The 20,488-nt window shown below is 35.7% G+C and overlaps 1 protein-coding gene across 3 annotated transcripts in view; it reads right to left on the reverse strand.

Annotated features, from left to right (window-relative positions):
* Positions 1-5,944: 5,944 nt before the first annotated feature.
* Positions 5,945-20,488, reverse strand: part of LOC138691875 (zinc finger protein 664-like) — a 30,295-nt gene continuing 15,751 nt past the window's right edge. For all 3 annotated transcript variants that reach the window (XM_069814439.1, XM_069814441.1, XM_069814440.1), the window contains 3 exons: positions 19,881-19,978; positions 15,325-15,462; positions 5,945-12,945 (listed from right to left, as the gene is read on the reverse strand). In XM_069814439.1, the coding sequence (XP_069670540.1) occupies positions 11,929-12,945; positions 15,325-15,462; positions 19,881-19,978 (1,253 nt within the window). In that variant the 3' untranslated portion in view covers positions 5,945-11,928. The remainder of the gene's footprint in view (positions 12,946-15,324; positions 15,463-19,880; positions 19,979-20,488) is intronic.

Raw genomic sequence — 20,488 nt, forward strand, 5'->3', positions numbered from 1 at the left:
TGCTTTCCAACATTGGTACTCGTGTGGGGTGTTATTTCACCCAATTAATAGGCCTAATCAATGTTCTAAACTTGATATTTAGTGATATTTATCTAGATATTGTTAAAATCATCAACTTGCAAGTAATTTTCAACTTTTAAATATAATAATATGGGGTAGTTAGCAAAAATTGTCAATTTTATAAATTCCAAAAAGATCTGACATCTAGCAGACACTGTTCCAACAAATCGTTCTCATTGCCCTTGCACACTTTTAAAATAGACCTACACTTACACATAAATGGGATAATTAATTACATTTGAAAATAAGGGGTATCAAACGTAAATCATGTTAGTTCACTCCGTGTCACTGAACGTTATGCTCTTCCGAACTTTCGAAGCATTTCTCACAAGCCGACAACAGCACCTATAGAATTAAAACCGAACGAGATAAAACTTATTTGGCTAAACTAACCTTCAGGTAGTTTCCTTCGTATTCCCCTTATACACCTTGCATATACTAATCTGTGACAGGTTAGGTTTGGTTAGTTTAGGCTTTGTTATGCCTTGGACATACGATCAACTGCATCTCCACAAACAATCAAATTCAACGATTTTCACTTCCGAAATCACCGAAACTACTTCAGCGCTAGTTTCACCATCTTATTATAAATGATATAGTGATTACACGATTTAAATAATAATAATAATAATAATAATAATAATAATAATACCATTGGTTACCAATACTTTATCTTGTGTAAAATCCTGTCTGAACAACTGTCTTGTTCTGTAATTATTTTCTATTGTTTTTCCGAATACTTATGTTTCGTTAATTTTTATTCTGACTCAATATTATAATGTTAATGCACGACTTAAAATAATTTATCGATTATATTATATACAATAAAAAGGATCAATTTTTAAAACGATTAGGATAATCACATAACCTCAATTTCTCCGTACCCAACTACATTAAAAATTATCAACTGATTCCATATCTACAATCAACTACGATATAACCTCTTGGTATATAAGGTTAACTTTTTACATGTTACTGTTCAGTTAGATTAGTATTTATTTGTTAATGGTACATGTACATAAGTTATTTGTTGGATTTTCCCATATAAACCACTTATGTGTGGCGTGTATAGAGAAATCGTATTCACATTGCACTGCTCTTCTATATTTCCTGTTAATTTTTATCGGTGTGACAAAATATCGGTATAATTCATGTATATTGTGCTTACTTAGCGATATAAAATATCGGTGTGACAAAATCACAGATAAAAGTCACAGATATTTAATTGTCACAGTCACAGTTGTCACAGATATTTGAAAATATCGTTTAAGCTCAACTCTAGTCAAAAGTACAAAAGCAAATTATATTCCCATTAATGATGCGATGGATGTTTCGGACCGCTCACACTTTACAAAACTGTCCTATTTCAAATCCACGCCATAGATTTCCTAAATTTCTACTATCCTTGTTCTCCATTGGAAAGTCGCAAATTTTGAATACTGTGTACTTTAGTGTAATTAGTACAATTATTGTATTGTAAGAAATGCACACATGTAGAGACGCTGCTTGGCAAGGCCTATGGTAATGCAAGTATTGTATGGTGTAATCTAGGATGCCGTGTTTATTTCTCTGTCTTCACTTCTGCAGAATCATTTTGCCAACACGGTCATTTGCACACTAAATCTAGTTTTTTTTTTTTTGTCCTTTGTCAGTGACTAAAATTCATTAAACGGTGGGCAGTGGGAAATCCAGTTTATTAGTATGTCATTGTAATTTTTTGAGTGATTTTGCAATAATTCTCGAACACATCAGTAAGGCAGATTGCGTATATACTGTAAAACATTTACGACTCTTTCGACGACGACCATTATCTTTCCAAAATACTTGTCTTGCAATATTAGATGTCTATCAATGTACTCTGCAGTTACCTGTATAACAACATAATTCAATTTAAATCCTGTCCAAATTCAACGTCGCAAATTTCTAGCGCAATAATAAACAATAGATCCCTATTAGAAACAACAAAACCAAATTTCTTGGCTTAAAAATCCATAATGTGTTAAATTGGAAAAATCATATTAAAGAAATTACCCCCAAACTAAATTCAGCTTGTTTTGCTATTAGATCTATGCAAAAGATAGTAAATATCAATACCTTAAAAACGATATACTTTGCATACTTCCACTCGGTAACGAGTTTTGGAATAATATTCTGGGGAATTGCCACAGATAGTAACAGTATATTTCTATTACAAAAAAGAGTAATTAGAATAATAGTAGGTGCCAAATCTTGGGAATCGTGTAGGACTATTTTAAAAAAACTACAAATAATGCCCATGGCTTGTCAGTATATCTTTTCATTAATAGTCTTCCTCGTATGTAATCGTGAAAACTTTGTAACTAATTCAACAGTTCATAGCATAAATACACGTCAAAAAATTACTTTCATACTCCATCGGCAAGTCTATCGTGCTATCAAAAAGGAGTGCGTTATATGACAGTAAAAATTTTTAATAGCCTCCCTATCGATATAAAAAATGAAACTCAAAACATAAAATTATTTAGGGCCAAATTAAAGAAGTACCTAATTTCTCACGCCTTCTATTCTGTAGGTGAATTCATGACATCCAATAACGCTTCATGAAATTGATACTAAAACTTTGTGTTGTACTAGTAGACTATATTGTAAATCTCGTCTGTATATATTTCATCTAGACTGTGACTATAAATTAAGACTTTGTAATAGTATTAAGTTTTTTAACTTGTTCCATATTCTAGCTGTAAGCAATGTATGAATACCATGGAATGTTAATAATAAATACAATACAATACAATACAATGGCTAGAAATGAAAACAGAACACAGTCTTAATACACAAAGCGAGAAATTAATTCGAGGACGGCGCGTTTCTTTCGTTACTCCTCCAATCAAGCAACTGCTGAAAAGACTTTATGAATGTATGGAAATACTGAAAAATGTTGCTAGACAAAGTTTCCAATGTTCTACAACAAATTAAGGTATTCTTAATTCAATGCAACCCAAAAAAGTTACTGAAAATGTTTAAAGTACAATGGTGCGTGATGAACCTAATGAAACGAAAAAATTTCAGCATTATTACTACTTCTAAGTTTTCGAGTACAAAGAGGTATCAAAAACCCATTAAAAGAATTACCGAGTTCGCGCCATCAATGTTAGGGTCTATGTCTTAATTGTTGAAATTCAGAAATGAATTCAAAGTATTATTAAACCAAAACTAGAAATAGGATGGGAATTTCAGAAAATTTTGAAATTAGGGCTGCACTGAGACTAAGTGGTATATATTGTTACAATTTTAATGATTATTAATATTATTATATCTCAATCTGCGAATTATTTACAATTAAGTGCAAAAAAATCTATAGGAACGAAAATCTGGTGGGTTTTATGACATATTTGGCGAGTTTTTGTAAGCGTACAAAGTGGAGTTGGCGACACTGTGCAGAATATTTAAAAATTTACCATACATTTGAAATACCACGTCCAAAATAGAATACTTTCTAATATAACTCAACTTGTTTACAGATTTTCTAACATATATAAAACATCGTTCAAAAAGGAGTGTATTATACGGCAGTAAAAAAATTTTATAGCCTCCCTATGGATATAAAAAATCAAACTCAAAACATAAGATTATTTTGGCCCAAACTAAAGAAGTAACTAATTTCTCACGCCTTCTATTCTGTAGGTGAATTCATGACATTCAACAACACTGCATGAATATTTCTGCCTTGTATTAAGTATTGATACTAAATCTTTGTATTGTACTAGTAGACTATGTTGTAAAACTCTTCTCTATATATTTCAACTACACTGTGATTATAATCAAGACTTTATAGTAGTATTAAGATTTTTTGACATGTTCAATATCCTAGCTGTGAAGCGATGTACGAATACCATGAAATGTAAATAAATACAATACAATACAACAGGAATACACATTATAACTAAACATCACTTCAAATACAAACGCTTTATATTCCTTACTAATATACTTAGCTATATATTAGTTTGTTGTATTTCCAATAACATAATGAATGGAATAAATTTACTTCTGTTATTTCATATACTCACAAAATACGTAAATAAGTTACTTTAGCTATAATACAAACAGAAGTGATTTCCGGTGGGAAGACGTATATAGATCTAATTCTATTTTCCAACTCCGAACGCACTGTAAACTAATATCACTATCACTTATTAGAAAACAATACAGTGAACACGGATTTAACTACAAATATATTAAAACTTTTCACTGGCGTGTGCAATTATCAATTGTTTTTTATTACATAATAGTGTCTTATAAGTAGCAGTACGCTACATTTGTCATGGTAACTAAAGTATGTGTACAATTATTTTAATAGATCAACACAAGATCTGTTTTCCTTATCTTTCCACTAATTTTCACAACAGAAAATTATCTCAAAGTCAATAGCCTAAGTTTCATAGAAAATATATACTAACAATACATTTAACTAAAAATAAATATTGCAGTTTTCTTCCACCAATTCCACCTTCATGTCTGTCCAGATGCATTAAGATGGCAACCCCACTCCTCGGCCAACAACAGACCAGTAGGACATTCATTAGCTTCGAATGAGTTTCAACAAGGCACCGCTTATGAGGCAACTAGGCCAGAAGACAATGGAGTAGAATGGCCAGTTCCTTTCCTCCTACATATTCTACTAATCAGACTTCTTGAAATCATGTAATGACCCAGAGATCCAATTTGAACCAAATATGCATCGAAAACACATTATCAGCACAAGTCAGATCATTTAAATATTTAGGCATAGGTAACTTATCTTACAGTGACGAACAAGATATTTACAGTAACACTCAAAATGATAATAGACTCCAATGAAGAGTGAACCGAACAACACTTAATTGTATTGGAGTGTAGGCTTTCACGGCTGGCGTCAATAGTAGAAAAGTTTTCCGGGCTATGAGGCCGTAGTCTGTTGGTTGTGAGACCAAACGTTTCGTTCACTCGGATCTCCGAACATAGAAGAAACTGCCGCCTTGGCTACGTACATAAGTCGGCTGTAGCTGAACATGCTTATCTGGAAGGCGAACATAAAATTAGGTTCGAAGACACCGATACACTCAGCGACACACCACATTTCTACGCGAGGCTACACCGAGAGGCGATTGAAATATATAACCATAAGAACAATTTCAATCGAAAAGAAGAAGGCCTCAAGGTTAACAAGGCCTGGTATCCGGCATTAAGGAAAACCAACATCAAACCCACCCGCGTAGCACAATTACACAACACAACCCCAGACGCGGAGCGCGTGGAAAACAACAAACCCGCCCGCGAAGCACATTCGAGCGCGGACCGAGGCGACAACAGCAAGCCCCCCCCTCCCGCACTATATATACAACGATGCAGCCAGCGCAGACTGTAATCGGCACACGCAGTAGAACCAGCCGCACCAGCAATAGACACCACTGAAGATGTTCACCGCAGCAGTGAACGAAACGTTTGGTCTCACAACCAACAGACCACGGCCTCATAGCCCGGAAAACTTTTCTACTACTAACACTTAATTGTACCAAAATTGAAAAGCATACTAGAGCGAAAGTTTACAATATTACGGGAAGATCAGTATTCATGTGTTGTAATGAAGCATCGACGATGTAGAATTCAATTTAGTCGAGATATGGGTTGCATTTTAATAGTTTCATCAAAAGGTTTACTATTCCTTCATATGCACACATTTGTACACAATATTTAAGAGTAAACGATTTCAAATTGATAGGTGAGTTACCTGAATAATTTCAAGGAAAAATTGTTCTGGGGCCGGGTATCGATTCCGGGACCTCTGGTTGAACATACCAGCGCTCTGCCAACTGAGCTACGCGGGAACTCCACCCGACACCATCTCAACTTTTCCCTTTATATCCACACAACTCAGCTTTACAGGGAGCTTTACCTGAAAGACTAGATTTGCATAATATATACGTCACTGTGTACGTTAACAGAAAACCACAATTCCAAGTCACACAGAGTTTGTGTGCATTCGTTGTGGGTCTCCGGCATTTCGTCAGCCCACGCGAGTTGTGTGGATATAAAGGGAAAAGTTGAGACAGTGTCGGGTGGAGTTCCCGGGTAGCTCAGTTGGCAGAGCGCTGGTACGTTCAACCAGAGGTCCCGGGATCGATACCCGGCCCCGGAACAATTTTTCCTTGAAATTATTCAAATCAGCTTTACAGGGAGCTTTACCTGAAAGACTAGATTTGCAGGTAAGTTACCTGTTTTTTCTACGTATATCTCCCATACATTATGTTACATACAACAAAATGTCTAAGGTAGTGTAATTTTATAAAATACAATTTAATTTTTTCTCTCCAGTCACACTAGGAAGTTTCCATTATTTTCCTTCTGTATTAACATCGGTAATGATAATTTTTTTTTTTTTTTGGAATTACATTAGTTCTGATCACTTCTAGGAAGTTCAATACTCTCACCAAATTAGGTATGCCATTAACATCAACACAATTTCTTTCAAACAATATATTGGTACTATTTCAAAGTTAATTATATCCATGTTATTAACATTAGTACAGAGAGTCTACTTAATGTAAAAAAAGAGTTACACGTGAACTTATAGAAATTACAAATCTTTAAACATTCCGAACGCTGTATTGTCTACACAACAAACTGAGACTAATCACTGCAGTTATTTGAATGCTGTAAAGTCGTGGTTTAGTACGATTATCTGAAATGCAACAAGGTGTAACCATAATCTCACAATAATCTTTCCACTTATCCAAAATTAAATATGATCAGCCTCAGTTAAATCAATGTTTACTTGAACCAAAGAATAAGCTCACAGTTAAAAAATATACTCGATTCACCCTCGCACACACAAATACACAAAATAGAATACGAATTCTCTCGATATCAATCAGTACTAAGGAAAAAACAAAAAACCTCAGGAAAACGCAATTCTATTGAAAATGGACCTTACAAAGACGCGTTACAGAAAGTATTTTACGTCTTAAGTAGTAATTGGAGTACGTAATTTAACGAAGAGGGGCATCCAAATTTAGCGCATAAAACGGTGGATAGATTTTGACTAGAGAACATTAACCGAGACAGATGGTGCAAGTGTATAGCTGGGGTTCTACAGTTTTGCTTGCGAGATGTTGAGTACAGTAGAACCTCTATTATCCGTGGTAATGAAGGATGTGGAGTGAACGGTTAATCGAAAAAATCGGATAATCCATACCATTTCATAAATTAAGTGCATAATACAGTTTCATAATTTCCTCCGTGGTCTTGTGTTTTTAACATGCCAGGTAGTGGATCAGAAGTTCATAATTTAAGTCTGATTTTCAATGACGGGTTTTTAAGAGCCAAGGAAACACTTTATGACGATTGTCTGTGGAAAGATAGGAATAGTACAGGTCTCATGTAGATTTACATACTTATTACACTTTATACTTGTTTTTAAGGCTGCAAAAGGGTATCTGTCGGATACAGGGGGGAGAGCCATTAATCCTTCCCATTGAAGGCTTTAAGGGACCAACCTGGACAAATACCCAATGTCCCATCCCTACCTTCCCGCGGTGCAGTTGTGAGTAAGGATAATTTTACAAGCTGAAATAAGGACAGGGGCTACTCATCAATTAGCACTGGTCAGCTTGATGAGTTAATGACTGAATTTGGTATAATTTTCCTCTATCCAATACCTAATTTCCTCTTTACCCTTTCCTATCCAGTCCTCTGACTGAACTCTTACTTTCTTCGACCCCGACGGCATTAGGCCTAGGGGTTCATTTCCCTTTCCTTCCTCCTCTTTCTACTTTTCTGTTCCTAGTGCTGACCTGCTATGGCACTAAAATCGTCCTCCAGTGGCTTAAGGAGGGAAAGCTGGTGATCAACAAGATCTGCCAGCTAGGTCCAATGGACCCGTCGACCAACAGCAGGTGTGGTCCTCCAGACATTCTGGGGGTTGTGTGTGAATGAAGTAGCCACCAAAACGTTAAAATATGGTGTTCACTTAAATCGGCTACAACTTGCCATTTAAACCTGCATAGAATTGGAATATATCAGTCCCCTAACTGCCCATTGTGCAACTCAAACCAAGAAATGGATTCGGAACACCTCAAAATCTGTGCTTCAGTGGCTGACCATGACAATATATTTGAAAAATATTGGAGTGCGAGAGGTCAAATGACTTTATTGTCAAACGCCTGGCATTAGAAAACAATAACATATTTGTTTTTAATTAAATTTTGCTCAGTTGTAATTCCTATTTCGTATTCTGATGCGAGTTGAACCACAGTTTCTCATTTCTCAAACCACTCAATTACTTGCACTATTTTTCGTAGCACAACTCCTTTTCTTTGACACGTATGGAAGGCATTTTACTTAGAATTTAGGCCCCTCAAAGAGTAGACTATACTGTATAAGAGTAAAAGACTGTAAAAAAACACTCTGTAGAACAAATTCATACTAATATAATGTACAATACTTCATATTTTTTCTGTAGCTAAAAAAAAAAAAAAGAGCGAGAGAGAAAGACATTCGGATAATCCACCAATCGGTTAATAGGGTCACGGAAAATCGGGGTTCTACTGTATTACATTTCTCTTAACATACAATTTTTTCGGCAAGATTTTAAAATGATTACCTCGCACATACAACTACCACACCAAGAACACATCTACTCATGTAAACACAATCAGAACAACATAATATAACACTATTGCATATTCTGTCTGAAGACATAAAAGTACGGTATAGGTAATATTATCCTAATGAGAAAAAATGCCAGTTTATTATGGAAAGTGTAATGGATACTGATGGAAAAACTATGATGATGATGATGATGATGACGATAATAGTAATAATAAGAACAAGAACAATATATGTTGGAATGATTTTTCTGTATAATAATATGAATTGTCATTCGTAATGTTGGATACCGAGATGTGCTTCAAAGTTCTCTTTTAGTAGCTTGTGGTATCCCTAGGATGAAAAAAATATTAGTATGAATAAAAATTCATATAAACACCTTACTAGAATGACTTGCCACCTAAGTTAAACGCTAATGGATTTTGTGTGTCAATTGGTGGAAAAAACATTCCACAGTTATCTGGCTTCTCGATTACACAGTGCCAATATTTCAAAACAACTATGCCATGATACAACGTCAAGATATGGTCTGTATGATAGTGTACCGAAGTTGGGTTGCTGTGGCAGAATGCGACAGCCCACATTTCCTCAACAACATTATAATCTAGCATTACATAATGACATTACTTAAAGTAAAATAGCATGGAGTGATTAAAAAAAACTAACCTTCAATTCCTTCACAAATCAAGAACCAGATCTGCCATAGTCCTCATACGAATTAAAAACCCGAAATTCAAACTCAAGATACGAAATAAAAAGGCAACGAACAGATTCACATACATTCACACAAACATACATAAGCCCTCATATTCTCAAAGCTATAAAAAAACCTCTTTTTCAAAAACAAATCATATACTAATCTCATACAATAATGATAATCCGGAAGTTAACAAATGTAAATACCTCGGAATAACATTTAGCAGCGATCTCGGCTGGGGGGAACACGTTACAGACACAGCGGGAAAAGCATGGAGAGCGTTACACTTTGTGATGAGGGTACTAAGAAAAGGCTCTGATAAATCCAAAGAGATTGCATATAAATCACTAGTACGTCCAGTAATGGAATATGGTGCTGCATGTTGGGATCCTTACAGACTAGAACATATTAAGACACTGGAAAAGATTCAAAAACGGGCTCTTAAGTGTTGACTTAATAATTCACCATTAAAATGGGACACACGGACAGGAGAACGCGAATTCGATTATGCGCACTGTTCAAAACATACAGAGGTGAGCCTGCCTGGAGAGAAATAAAAAATAGGTTGCAGCCGCCAAATTACTCTTCAAGGAACGACCACTCATATAAATTGAGGGAAAGAAGACAGAGGACGGACACTGGAAAGTTTTCTTTTCTCAATCGTACTATCAGGGACTGGAATGCTTTACCTGCACACTTACTAAAGGCTTTACCAACAACCAAAAATGTATTTAAAAATAGGCTTAAGGACTTTACTAATAGACGGTAATTATACACAGTATTTAAAGGGTGTAACTGATATTTTGTTATTGAAGTGTTGTGTAAGTGAAACGTGTTCCTGTCAGTGAAGCTTTATAGTTTATAGTGGCAGTGCAAAGTATTTGAACAGTAAAATGGTTTTGAAGTGTTAGTGAAATCAGGATAGAATCAGTGAAATGTGTCGTAGTTCCAGTGCAGTTAGTGAGTTGACAGCAAAATGAGTGTAGTGTTGAAAGGTACTTGTGCAGATATGAATATATCATACTCGTGGGTTTTAGTTCGAACTTAGGTTTAAGATACACATTAGATTTATTTTAAATATTATTTTAAGTGATCATGCTTCACTTAATTTAGGATATTCCCTGTTATTATTATTATTATTATTGTTGTTGTTGTTATTATTATTATAAATTATTTTAGTATTAATTATTAGTATTATTATTAATTGTATTTTTAATTAATAAGTTTCTTATTGTCATTATTGAGTGTAATTAGTTAATTAGTAGACTTCGTGGAAATGCCACGAGAATCGTAAGGTTTACTGCGCACGCGGTATAGACTGTATGAGAAGGGGGCGTGCAAAGGATCAAGTATGCCTCTGATGTAAACACTGAGCAGTATACTGCGGTTACAATAAAACCTGTATCCTGCATTCAAGAAATATAATGAATGACCTTTGAAATAGGAAATGTCTAAACATGTAAATGCACAATTATTTTATAATGAGATATATTAACTCTTAAAATTTAATGTAATATACTCACATCATCTTTGAATATGTGCATTGCAGTGAAGAGTTACGTACATTTTGGGTGACTGCAAAATGAACCTCCTACGATGGTCACTTAAACAGTTTTTATATTGGGAAAATGTACATTCGACATCACACGATATAATAGATGCATATTTGAAGAACGGAAAGTCACTACTTTTTAGTACATCAACTTCAGACGTCTTGTCGTGACCTGATAGTACATAATTTATAATACGAAATTGTGAATAGGCAGAATTTTTAGCAGTAATGTTTCTCAACTTACATTTCACTTTTTCTGAAATTAATGAATTGTTATTTTTGATAACGGTTTGTGATACTTTATCCACTATATTAAGGGCTTTTGAGGTTTGTAGTTCAGACGATTCTAACAAGGTGATGCTTTTGGACACGATTTTAAAATTAGAATCAATGAACAGAATATCTTCCAATAGCTGTTCAGAAGGCAATGATTTTACAGCTGCAACAGCGGAACTGTCTGTGCTATCCAATGCATCAATTACCTCCATTATTTTGCCGTAATATTCTGCATAATAATTAACAGCATCCAACCACGTTTCTCAAAGGGTCAAGACTGGCTGTGGGGGTAAGGGTATTCCAGGGGCAATTGTTTGGAACAGCAACAATCTCATTGTAGTATGTTTGATTGAATTCTTGTCTAAACTGAACACATGTTAAGCTTTGACTATTCCAACCACAGTAATGCAAAAACAAGTGCTTACATAGGTATACATTAGCTGTAGCTGCTCTATCTATTTGAACCGGTCACAACTCTTAACATGAACTGCTTATACTACGAGACCAGGCAGTCGCTCACCTCCTCTATACTACCGTACATCGGCAACCTGATTGCATGCTGCGTGTGGCAATTCAACGAAGTCTAGTAATTAGTTACCACTGCCACCGGGTATATACCCATTGCAGTGTGAATAAATATATACATACATACATACATACAATGATGATGATAATAATAATAATAGAACATTTCTCCTGAAAACAAGGTACATAACATTTACTCATCCCTATTTCTAGGTTCGTACAAATCGCTCACATCCTTCAGAAAAGCACTCACACGGCACACACCCACGCCTATACTCCTCCTCCAAACATACTCGTTCAAATGACTCTGTAACATAGAACCCAACCTCTTCCCCTTCCCAAAATTATGTTTTACTGCTGACCATAAATATTGCATGTTATTAGTTTCATTATCGTTGAATTCAACATTGTGATTAAGACTGAACTGCGCAATATCGGAGTCACTTAAGCCTCCATAATCGTCCCACTTATCACAGTGTACAATGCTGCCTTCACTGATGGTGTTCTTAATTTCGTTCAAGAAAGTAACTTTATCATTTTTTGTAACCACATGGAAAAAACAATCTCTCCCCTCAGACCCCTGAACAATCCCACCAAAGACCCAATTTTTAACAGGTTTCCCTTTATCATATTTTACACTTCCGAAGCTAGATACGTCAACTTGAACAACTTTCCCAGGCCCCCCAATCTTCCTCTTCCTATCGACGAACTTCCCACAGACCTCTCTACAAAAGCTAAACCAGTCAACGATAGTCGTTGCGCTCACGTCCACTTCAGCCCTCACATAATCCATGCGCTGTCTCCACACCCACATGAATGTGAGACACATGATGGACTGGAGCGAAAGTTTACTCCTGCTGAACCACGAACCGCTTCTAATGGACCGCCAAACCTTGTCCTTGCAGCAGTACCACATGACGAGGTCCTTGCATCTCTTCGTCGTAACCGCCTGCTCTGTCATGGGCCTGTCACATCTAGGGCAGTAGTACTCCTTGGCAAGCAAGCCTTTCTCACGCAAGAACAACAAACCCTTCCCTATATTCTGAAATAGCAAAATCAGAAATGAATATCTAATTACATCGGTCAAAGTCTTATCACGAGGCACTGCGGCAGGCATATCCTCGGAGGAGGAATCAGAACTGGAACTTTTGTCTACTCTCCTGCGTTTAGAACGCCTAGGCTCAGCAACGCCGTCCATTTCCGCAGTCGCCTGAAGAACACAAATAAGCAAGTTAGAAATGTATTGTGGATCGTTCATTCATATGCAAGTCAGCTGAGGAACATTGTGGCCAACTATTGCCATCGAATGTCAACAAGAATCATTTTTGTTTTATTGCCTGAAAGGCAAGTATAATATAATAGTACATTATGCAACGAGCTTATGATAGTAATTAAGACGCGAGTATGTTTGTTTATGAAACGAGCGGAAGCGAGTTTCATAATTTTCATACGAGCGTCTTAATTACCATTATAGGCAAGTTTCATACGATTTTTTATGCTCGACCATATTTCAAACTTGAAATTATTCAAAATTAGGTCTTGTTACGTGCGAACTGACATGAATTGTGAGATGTGCGCAGACGCGAAAGTATTGATTTTTTCCGATACCGAATGTCACTGACCTTGATAGAGAATAAGATGAACATTACTCTGATATAACCTGGAAATTGATTTAGAATTGAAAAACGAGATGACAAATTAAATTTATTTGAATATTATTTACAATTAACGCTAATTATTATAGTAACAGAACATAACCTTCTGCGACAGTATTGGATTTCCAGCCTCCATGACTTTTCGCTAGTTGTCTTTCGATTGCATATCCGAGAATAATCGATACTTGCGGTTTCATAATGGTACGAAGGTGACTTGCCATTGGCTGAACACCTGAACTTTAATGAGGTGCATTAAAGGGCTGCTACCAGGTGTATAATTACTACATTTCGGCATGGTCGAGCATAAAATATAAAAACACATGAAAGACAATTGGTAAATATTTAATAAAAAGCAAATGAAAATGGTTAAACAAATTTTATTAATATGAACGCACACAATACAAGAACGAAGTTATAGAGAAAAGTGATGGCATAATAATTTCCAATTAATGGGTTTTACGGACGACATGGGAACAAGTCACGTTAGCTAAGTCGAGGACTGTAACAAGTTTAGAGGAAAAACCTAAGGGGCGGAAACAAAGTAAAAAGATAAGTAAATAAATAAATAGATAAAGTAGACAAAAGTAGACAACAAACACATATTCCAAGTCTACAGAAAACCCATAACAACAACACAAATACACAACATATCCAACCACCCCACACAACACAAACAAGCTGCATTCGGAACAATGGTACACAGACTACTCAACATACCAATGAACCAACAGGATTACAACGGAGAGCTAAACACAATCAAATACATAGCACAAGAAAACGGATACAACCCCAACATAATACGTAAGACAAAACAAAACCACAAAAAACAGAAGAATACAACACCAACACAAGAACACAAAAAATACATCACACTAACATACGAAAACAAAAACACACACAAGATTGCAACCTCATTCAAGAAATTAAATTACAGCATCGCATACAGAACAAATAACATACACAACTCAAGTTCATATATAAGGTGATTCAGAAGTCACTTCATATTTTAAAGATTTGTAAATATTGTGAAGTTTGAGGTAGGAAAAAAACAAAGCAAAACAAACAAACAAATACAACCACACAGGCGTATACAAACTCAAATGTAACACCTGCAACAGCTTCTACATAGGACAGACAGGCAGATCGTTTCAAACACGTTACAAAGAACACATCACAGCCATAACAAAATTACAAAACACCTCCACATATGCAGAACACATCACAAATGCCAACCACACCCACAGAGACATCAACACAGACATGGAAATACTGCACATCCAACCAAAAAGCCAGAAACTCAACACACTAGAACAATATGAAATATACAGACACACGAAAACACACCCCAACGATATTCTCAACACACAACTCAATTTCAAAACACACACACTCTTTGACTCTACACTACGAACGCACCCTCACAGGAAACAAGAGGCGCCAAGACCAACAACGACCAGTTCTGAAGATGACCCAAAATAGGTCGAAACATGTTAACAAGGTACGTTAATATTTAACACAAGAAAGTTCTTATCATACATATCCCTAAAATAATAAGGCTTTGTTGGGTTGCAGAGTATAATATCATTGGCAAATAGAATTTGACGTCAGAGGCTCTTGTACCAGCCTCAACAAGGGAACTCTTCCCTGGCTACAGACACAAGATAGATGGTTGGTAGTAAAGAATTACAGTAAGATAATGGTCTGTGGTGTATCCACAGCACAGCAGATGGCCCTGTGCTACAAGATATAAAAGAGAAAGAATTATGTTACCGAGGCACACTAAATTAATACTATCTTCAAGGAAGCACGGCAAAAGATGAAAAGTTGTTGTGGACATTACAGATGAAGAAAGTCAAAGAGAAGAGAAACGAACAGACGGCATCACGAAGGGAGAAAGAGAAAAAGAACCAGAACAATCCATCACGCTCACTAACCTGAACTTCAATCTTCACATCCGCAGAACTATTTGGCACTGGATTTTCCTCAAAATTCATTTCTGATGCCACATCAGAGCTGTCGTCCATGCATTCCGTCTTCATTCCAGTCAGAGGCCGATCAACTGAATTCCCATCCTGAAGAACAGAACACATCACGTGATTCATGCGTATGCACAGACATGTGTGAGCAGGGCTTGGGGCGCGCTTCAGATCGATGGTTTCTTATGTATGTATGTATTTACACTGCAAGTGAGCAAGCACCCAGTAGCAGTGATATACAATGGTGTGCAGACGCTTGTATTACCCTATTTTGACTATGCTGACATTTTACTGACTGACCTTTCCAGCGACAACAAAATGAAACTTCAACGTGCTCATAATTTGTGTGTACGTTTTGTAAGCTATGTTCCTAAATATGATCATATTACCCCATCCCTGGAAACAATAGGTTGGCTTAAACTAGATAAGAAAAGAAATTTACATTCACTTCTCCTTCTCTTCGAAATCTTGAACTCTTCTATTCCTTCGTACCTGTCGTCTCGCTTCACTTACCTTTCTTCCCACCACAATCTGAACACACGCTCTCGCCATGAAACTATACTAACAATACCATCCCATCGCACCTCATACTCATCCTCTTTCACAATAGCCCTGCCAGGACTCTGGAATTCGCTACCTGCTAGCATCAGGGACTGTCGAAATAAAATTGAATTCAAACGCAAACTTATTAGGCACTTGGTCAGTAATTGAGACTCGTTCAGACATGGTTTCTTGTAAACAGTTCTCTTAATCTATCACAAAATATTTCAATATCCGTAATTTCATCACTATAGAATTTTGTTATTCTAGGTTTAATTTATAATTCAGTAAATACAAAAATATTCTTTGTTCTTAACTTCTATGACAAAATGTCTAGCTTTCATTAATCAGGTAATCTTGTCGTACTTTAATTTTTATTGTAATTGTAAATTTAATATTAATTGTAATTTTATTCTTCATATTATAGTTGTAATCCCCTGGTAGAGGGGCAGAGAAGGCCTGATAGCCTTATCTCTACCAGGTTAAATAAATAAATACTAAATAAATAATACTATAAACAATACACAGTACAATTATATACACAATACAATAAGAATACATAATACAATTTAACGCAATAATTACAATTAATAATAATACATAAAATAACCTAATTAATAAGTGAACCTAATTTTACAATACAACCTACATATGTATAGGCCCTACATAAGTTTCACATTGGTACTGATAATAGTCTTTCACTTTACTCTCATCTCACTCACTGTAGTGGCACTATGACGCATTTCACTGACACTTTAGAACACATTTCACTGACACTCTATAACACATTTCATTTACACTATAAATTATCACTGATCGGAACTATTCACTGCACTGTAAAACCATAACTTCACTTCACTGATACAACAGTTCAAATAAGACAAATAATTACATCCTTATGCATACTTATAAACAGAACTATATTTAAACTAAACATTTCTAGTCTAAGGCCCTCTTACACGCTATTTTTAAATAATTTACAATTCAAACCAAGGGAGTAACTCGTCAGGCTAAATAAATACATGTCACTTAAAAAAATTAAATGTTAAATGTCACCTTAATTTTAGTTTGCACTTTATATAGGCCTACAACTTTTTAAGTTATTCTTGAATCTCCTTAAGGAAGGACAGCCCTCAAAGACCGCTGCAGGTAGGTCATTCCAATCATTTATAGTTCTATTTAAAAATGACAATTTACCTACATCCATTTTCTGTTTCCTACATTTGATTTTAAAATCATGATCGTTCCTACCATAGTACGTTGGCTTCTCTAACCGAGCCGTTAGGTCTACCCATGCTTTCTGACCTAGATGTGATCTATACAGTGATGTTATTCTAGTTTTCCTACGTCTGTTTTCCAAAGTTTATATGAAGACTTTGGAAGAAAAAGATCTGTGCCTGAAAGAATCGACAGCTGTATACGCAAGGTAGAAGCCAGTTTGAGGGATATTTCTGAGTAAAGGGAAATCAAATAAGAAAACAGTTTTTCAAGATAATAAAGGCCTTATTGAACTGCAATGTTGGACAGGAGCAATGCAGACACTGTAGTTTCAGGTAAGATCGTTCGTTTTTTGAAATTCTATCGAACAACATCTTGCGATGCAGAACGCAGTTTTTCAACACTTAAAACTAAGTCACAGACATTCAGCAAGTAGTTTGGAAAAATTTTTGTCACGCAGTGTTTTACAAAAGTGACTTATGGGGTTGAGATTGCTGTAATTTTTTTGTTTTAACATAAAACATTACAAAAAGCAGAACATTTAATGGAATATTATGATTTCTGTGAGGGAATATTTAGTGCATATTTGTACATTTTTTTAGGGAATATTTATATGCATATTTAGCGCATATAAATGTCAACTCTACTTATACAATATTTGGTACATCACATTATTTACATTTACTACAGTAGTCAACCTTCTTTGCCTATTCGGCACCCTCGGACTACAAAGATATCCAACAATGTCTAAATATAAGTACAGATTACAATTACAGTATTCCACATGTATAATGGACATCTTTAAACCCAGGTTCAGGTTTGATTTGCGTATTCTAATCAACTGTTACAATTATCATAATTAATACAAGCTAATCATTAGGCTTCCCAGCTTCATCTGATGTACAGTCTTGTAGTTATAAGTGGAATTGTGGTAATAAGATTAATCTCAATGTCTGTAATAACTTATTAATTGAACTGTTTTGTTCTTATGCAGAATGTCGAATTGCGTAGGCCACATTGTGAATCACGATGGCTATCAACAGACTGACATCCTCGTGTACTAGAATGACTCTATATAAATCTGTATAATAAAACTGGTTCAAATACATTAACTATGTGACGTCGAATGACTTCTTCTTCTGTCGATGTGCCTCCACACTTGTCTAGGTTTGGTTATGTATGTAGAAATAATTATTGATTTTGCTTTGAATGGTGCTATTGTGGTCTATTATAAATATCTGCAATATACTGTTATTTCAAGTTATCTTGAACTTCCTGAGCGGGGACAGAGGGGCAAAGGGTGGAGCCAGCTGAGTTGTTTGCACATGCTCTGCATCATAATCTCTTGTCAAGAAACATAGAACTATTTCTTCACTGCGTACCAGTAGTGTTAACATGGGGCAGCAACCACAGGGTAGTAATTATGGTGAAATCACACCACCGCGGAGAAAAAGTAACGCTGTTATCCACAGCAGAGAAAGAGAAATTATCGCAAATATAATTAAGTGTTGCAAGGAGGAAAAATTAAACAAATGTTGCTGGAATCTCTTGATAAGGAATATGAGAGAGCGGCTAAATACTCTTGCAAAAAGTATTAGTTCCGTGAAGAGAATTAAGAACAATACTGCAATACAACCAAATGAACATTACACTATTCCGAGAAAGAATAGGTATGTAATGTTTAGAAATTATTGCTAGTTATGTACCGTACAATAGTGTGTGTACTGTGAGTGACATAATGAATTACTGTTGTAAGTTATTATTTTGTTATAGTTCTGCAAAACATATTATTTCATTCCAGAATTAGGACTTGTGTGAAGTTGAAGTGGACGACTTCGATCAACATGTCATTCGGGATACAATCGAAGACTTTTATCTTGTTCAGAAAGTAGTACCTACATTAATAAGATAATTCCGAATGGATGATGCCATTGACGAAATAATAATTAATTTTAGACCAAGCGTTGAAGACGATGACGATGATGGCACCAATGATAGGGATATGGATTGTGTATAATTGTAAATTAATGTAAATTCAAATAATAAGCCTGTAAAATATTGTTATAAGAATATGTACATATCAGCTGTAGGTGTAAGTCATGTAGGCCTATATAATGTATAGCAATAGCTGTAGTAACTCCGCCATTGCCGGTCCCCAGCCCGGATGAGAGAGGAGGAGTGTACACACGATTATATTTAAATACTTACTCATTATAGGTTAATTAAAACCTGCTACGAAATCATGTTCTCCTCTCAAAACCGGAGTGTCATGAGGTGATGTCTGTAATGAACCAAGTTCTTTTACAGTAGAGAGCTGTAAAGTGAAAGAACCAACGTTTTCTGAAAAGAGTCACGTTACCCGAGGGAGGGGCATCCTTGCCGTGCCGTTACGTTGATCAGTACATGCCGTACCGAGCAGTTCAAAAGACAGACTTAGGGGATGTAAGGTTCAAGATAACTTGCAATAACAGTATAGTATGTGTGTTAATCTCAATTTTGAACAACTGTATATTATGTTACTGAAGTAAATGAATTCTACTTACGTATCCCATGTCGTGTGGGTTTCACAAGTATTACTTACACTGCGTAATACATACGATCATAGCTCTGAGAAGCTCTTAAGAACTTAGAAACGAAACAATCATAATGTGACGTGATGGCCATCTAGCCCACGTGAATGTTCAGTCTGGTGATTGTTACTGCATTGCCACATGTCTTGAATAGAAAATGATGGTTATTTATGCATTTCAATTTACCTCTGACAAAGGCGTCTTCACTTCCACGTCTGTGTTGTCACTTGTCTGCATGGTCAACGGATCGACGTCAGGTTCTGTCTTGATCACATCCATCACAACTGAAAATGTTCGTATGCAGAGTGAGAGAGGTTTATTCTGAGTTCAAACAGCACAAAATAATTACCTTAGAAGGATACGTGTAAAGTAGAAATTAATATTTGATTAAGAATTTGTCACACCTTGAATTTACTGAATTTAGAGTTTCCACCTGCCCTCTGCTGCCATCTATATGTCAACCTAAGTGTCTGTTCTTAACTTAATTGCTGACTGAAGAAGCTCATCAGTTATCTTGTAATCGGTGGGAGAGAATTCAAGTCAAGACAAAGTTTTCACTTGGTCATTGCTTCTAAACTAATCTTTGTGATTTTCACAAATTAATTTTATGTGCAAAAATTTTTTACATTGTTGCCATGTGATTAATAATACGGAACATATTCCAATTTTCTTTTCGTTTGCAAGTATTATAATTTAAAAGTTGTGTGTGAACTTGCAGCGAATTGTGTCACCAATATCACTTAATGACGTGCAAACGCAGAGCTGTGTCATCGACAAAATTTTGCAGCGGTGAC

Source organism: Periplaneta americana, chromosome 16 (assembly GCF_040183065.1).
Source record: "Periplaneta americana isolate PAMFEO1 chromosome 16, P.americana_PAMFEO1_priV1, whole genome shotgun sequence".
Taxonomy (NCBI): domain Eukaryota; kingdom Metazoa; phylum Arthropoda; class Insecta; order Blattodea; family Blattidae; genus Periplaneta; species Periplaneta americana.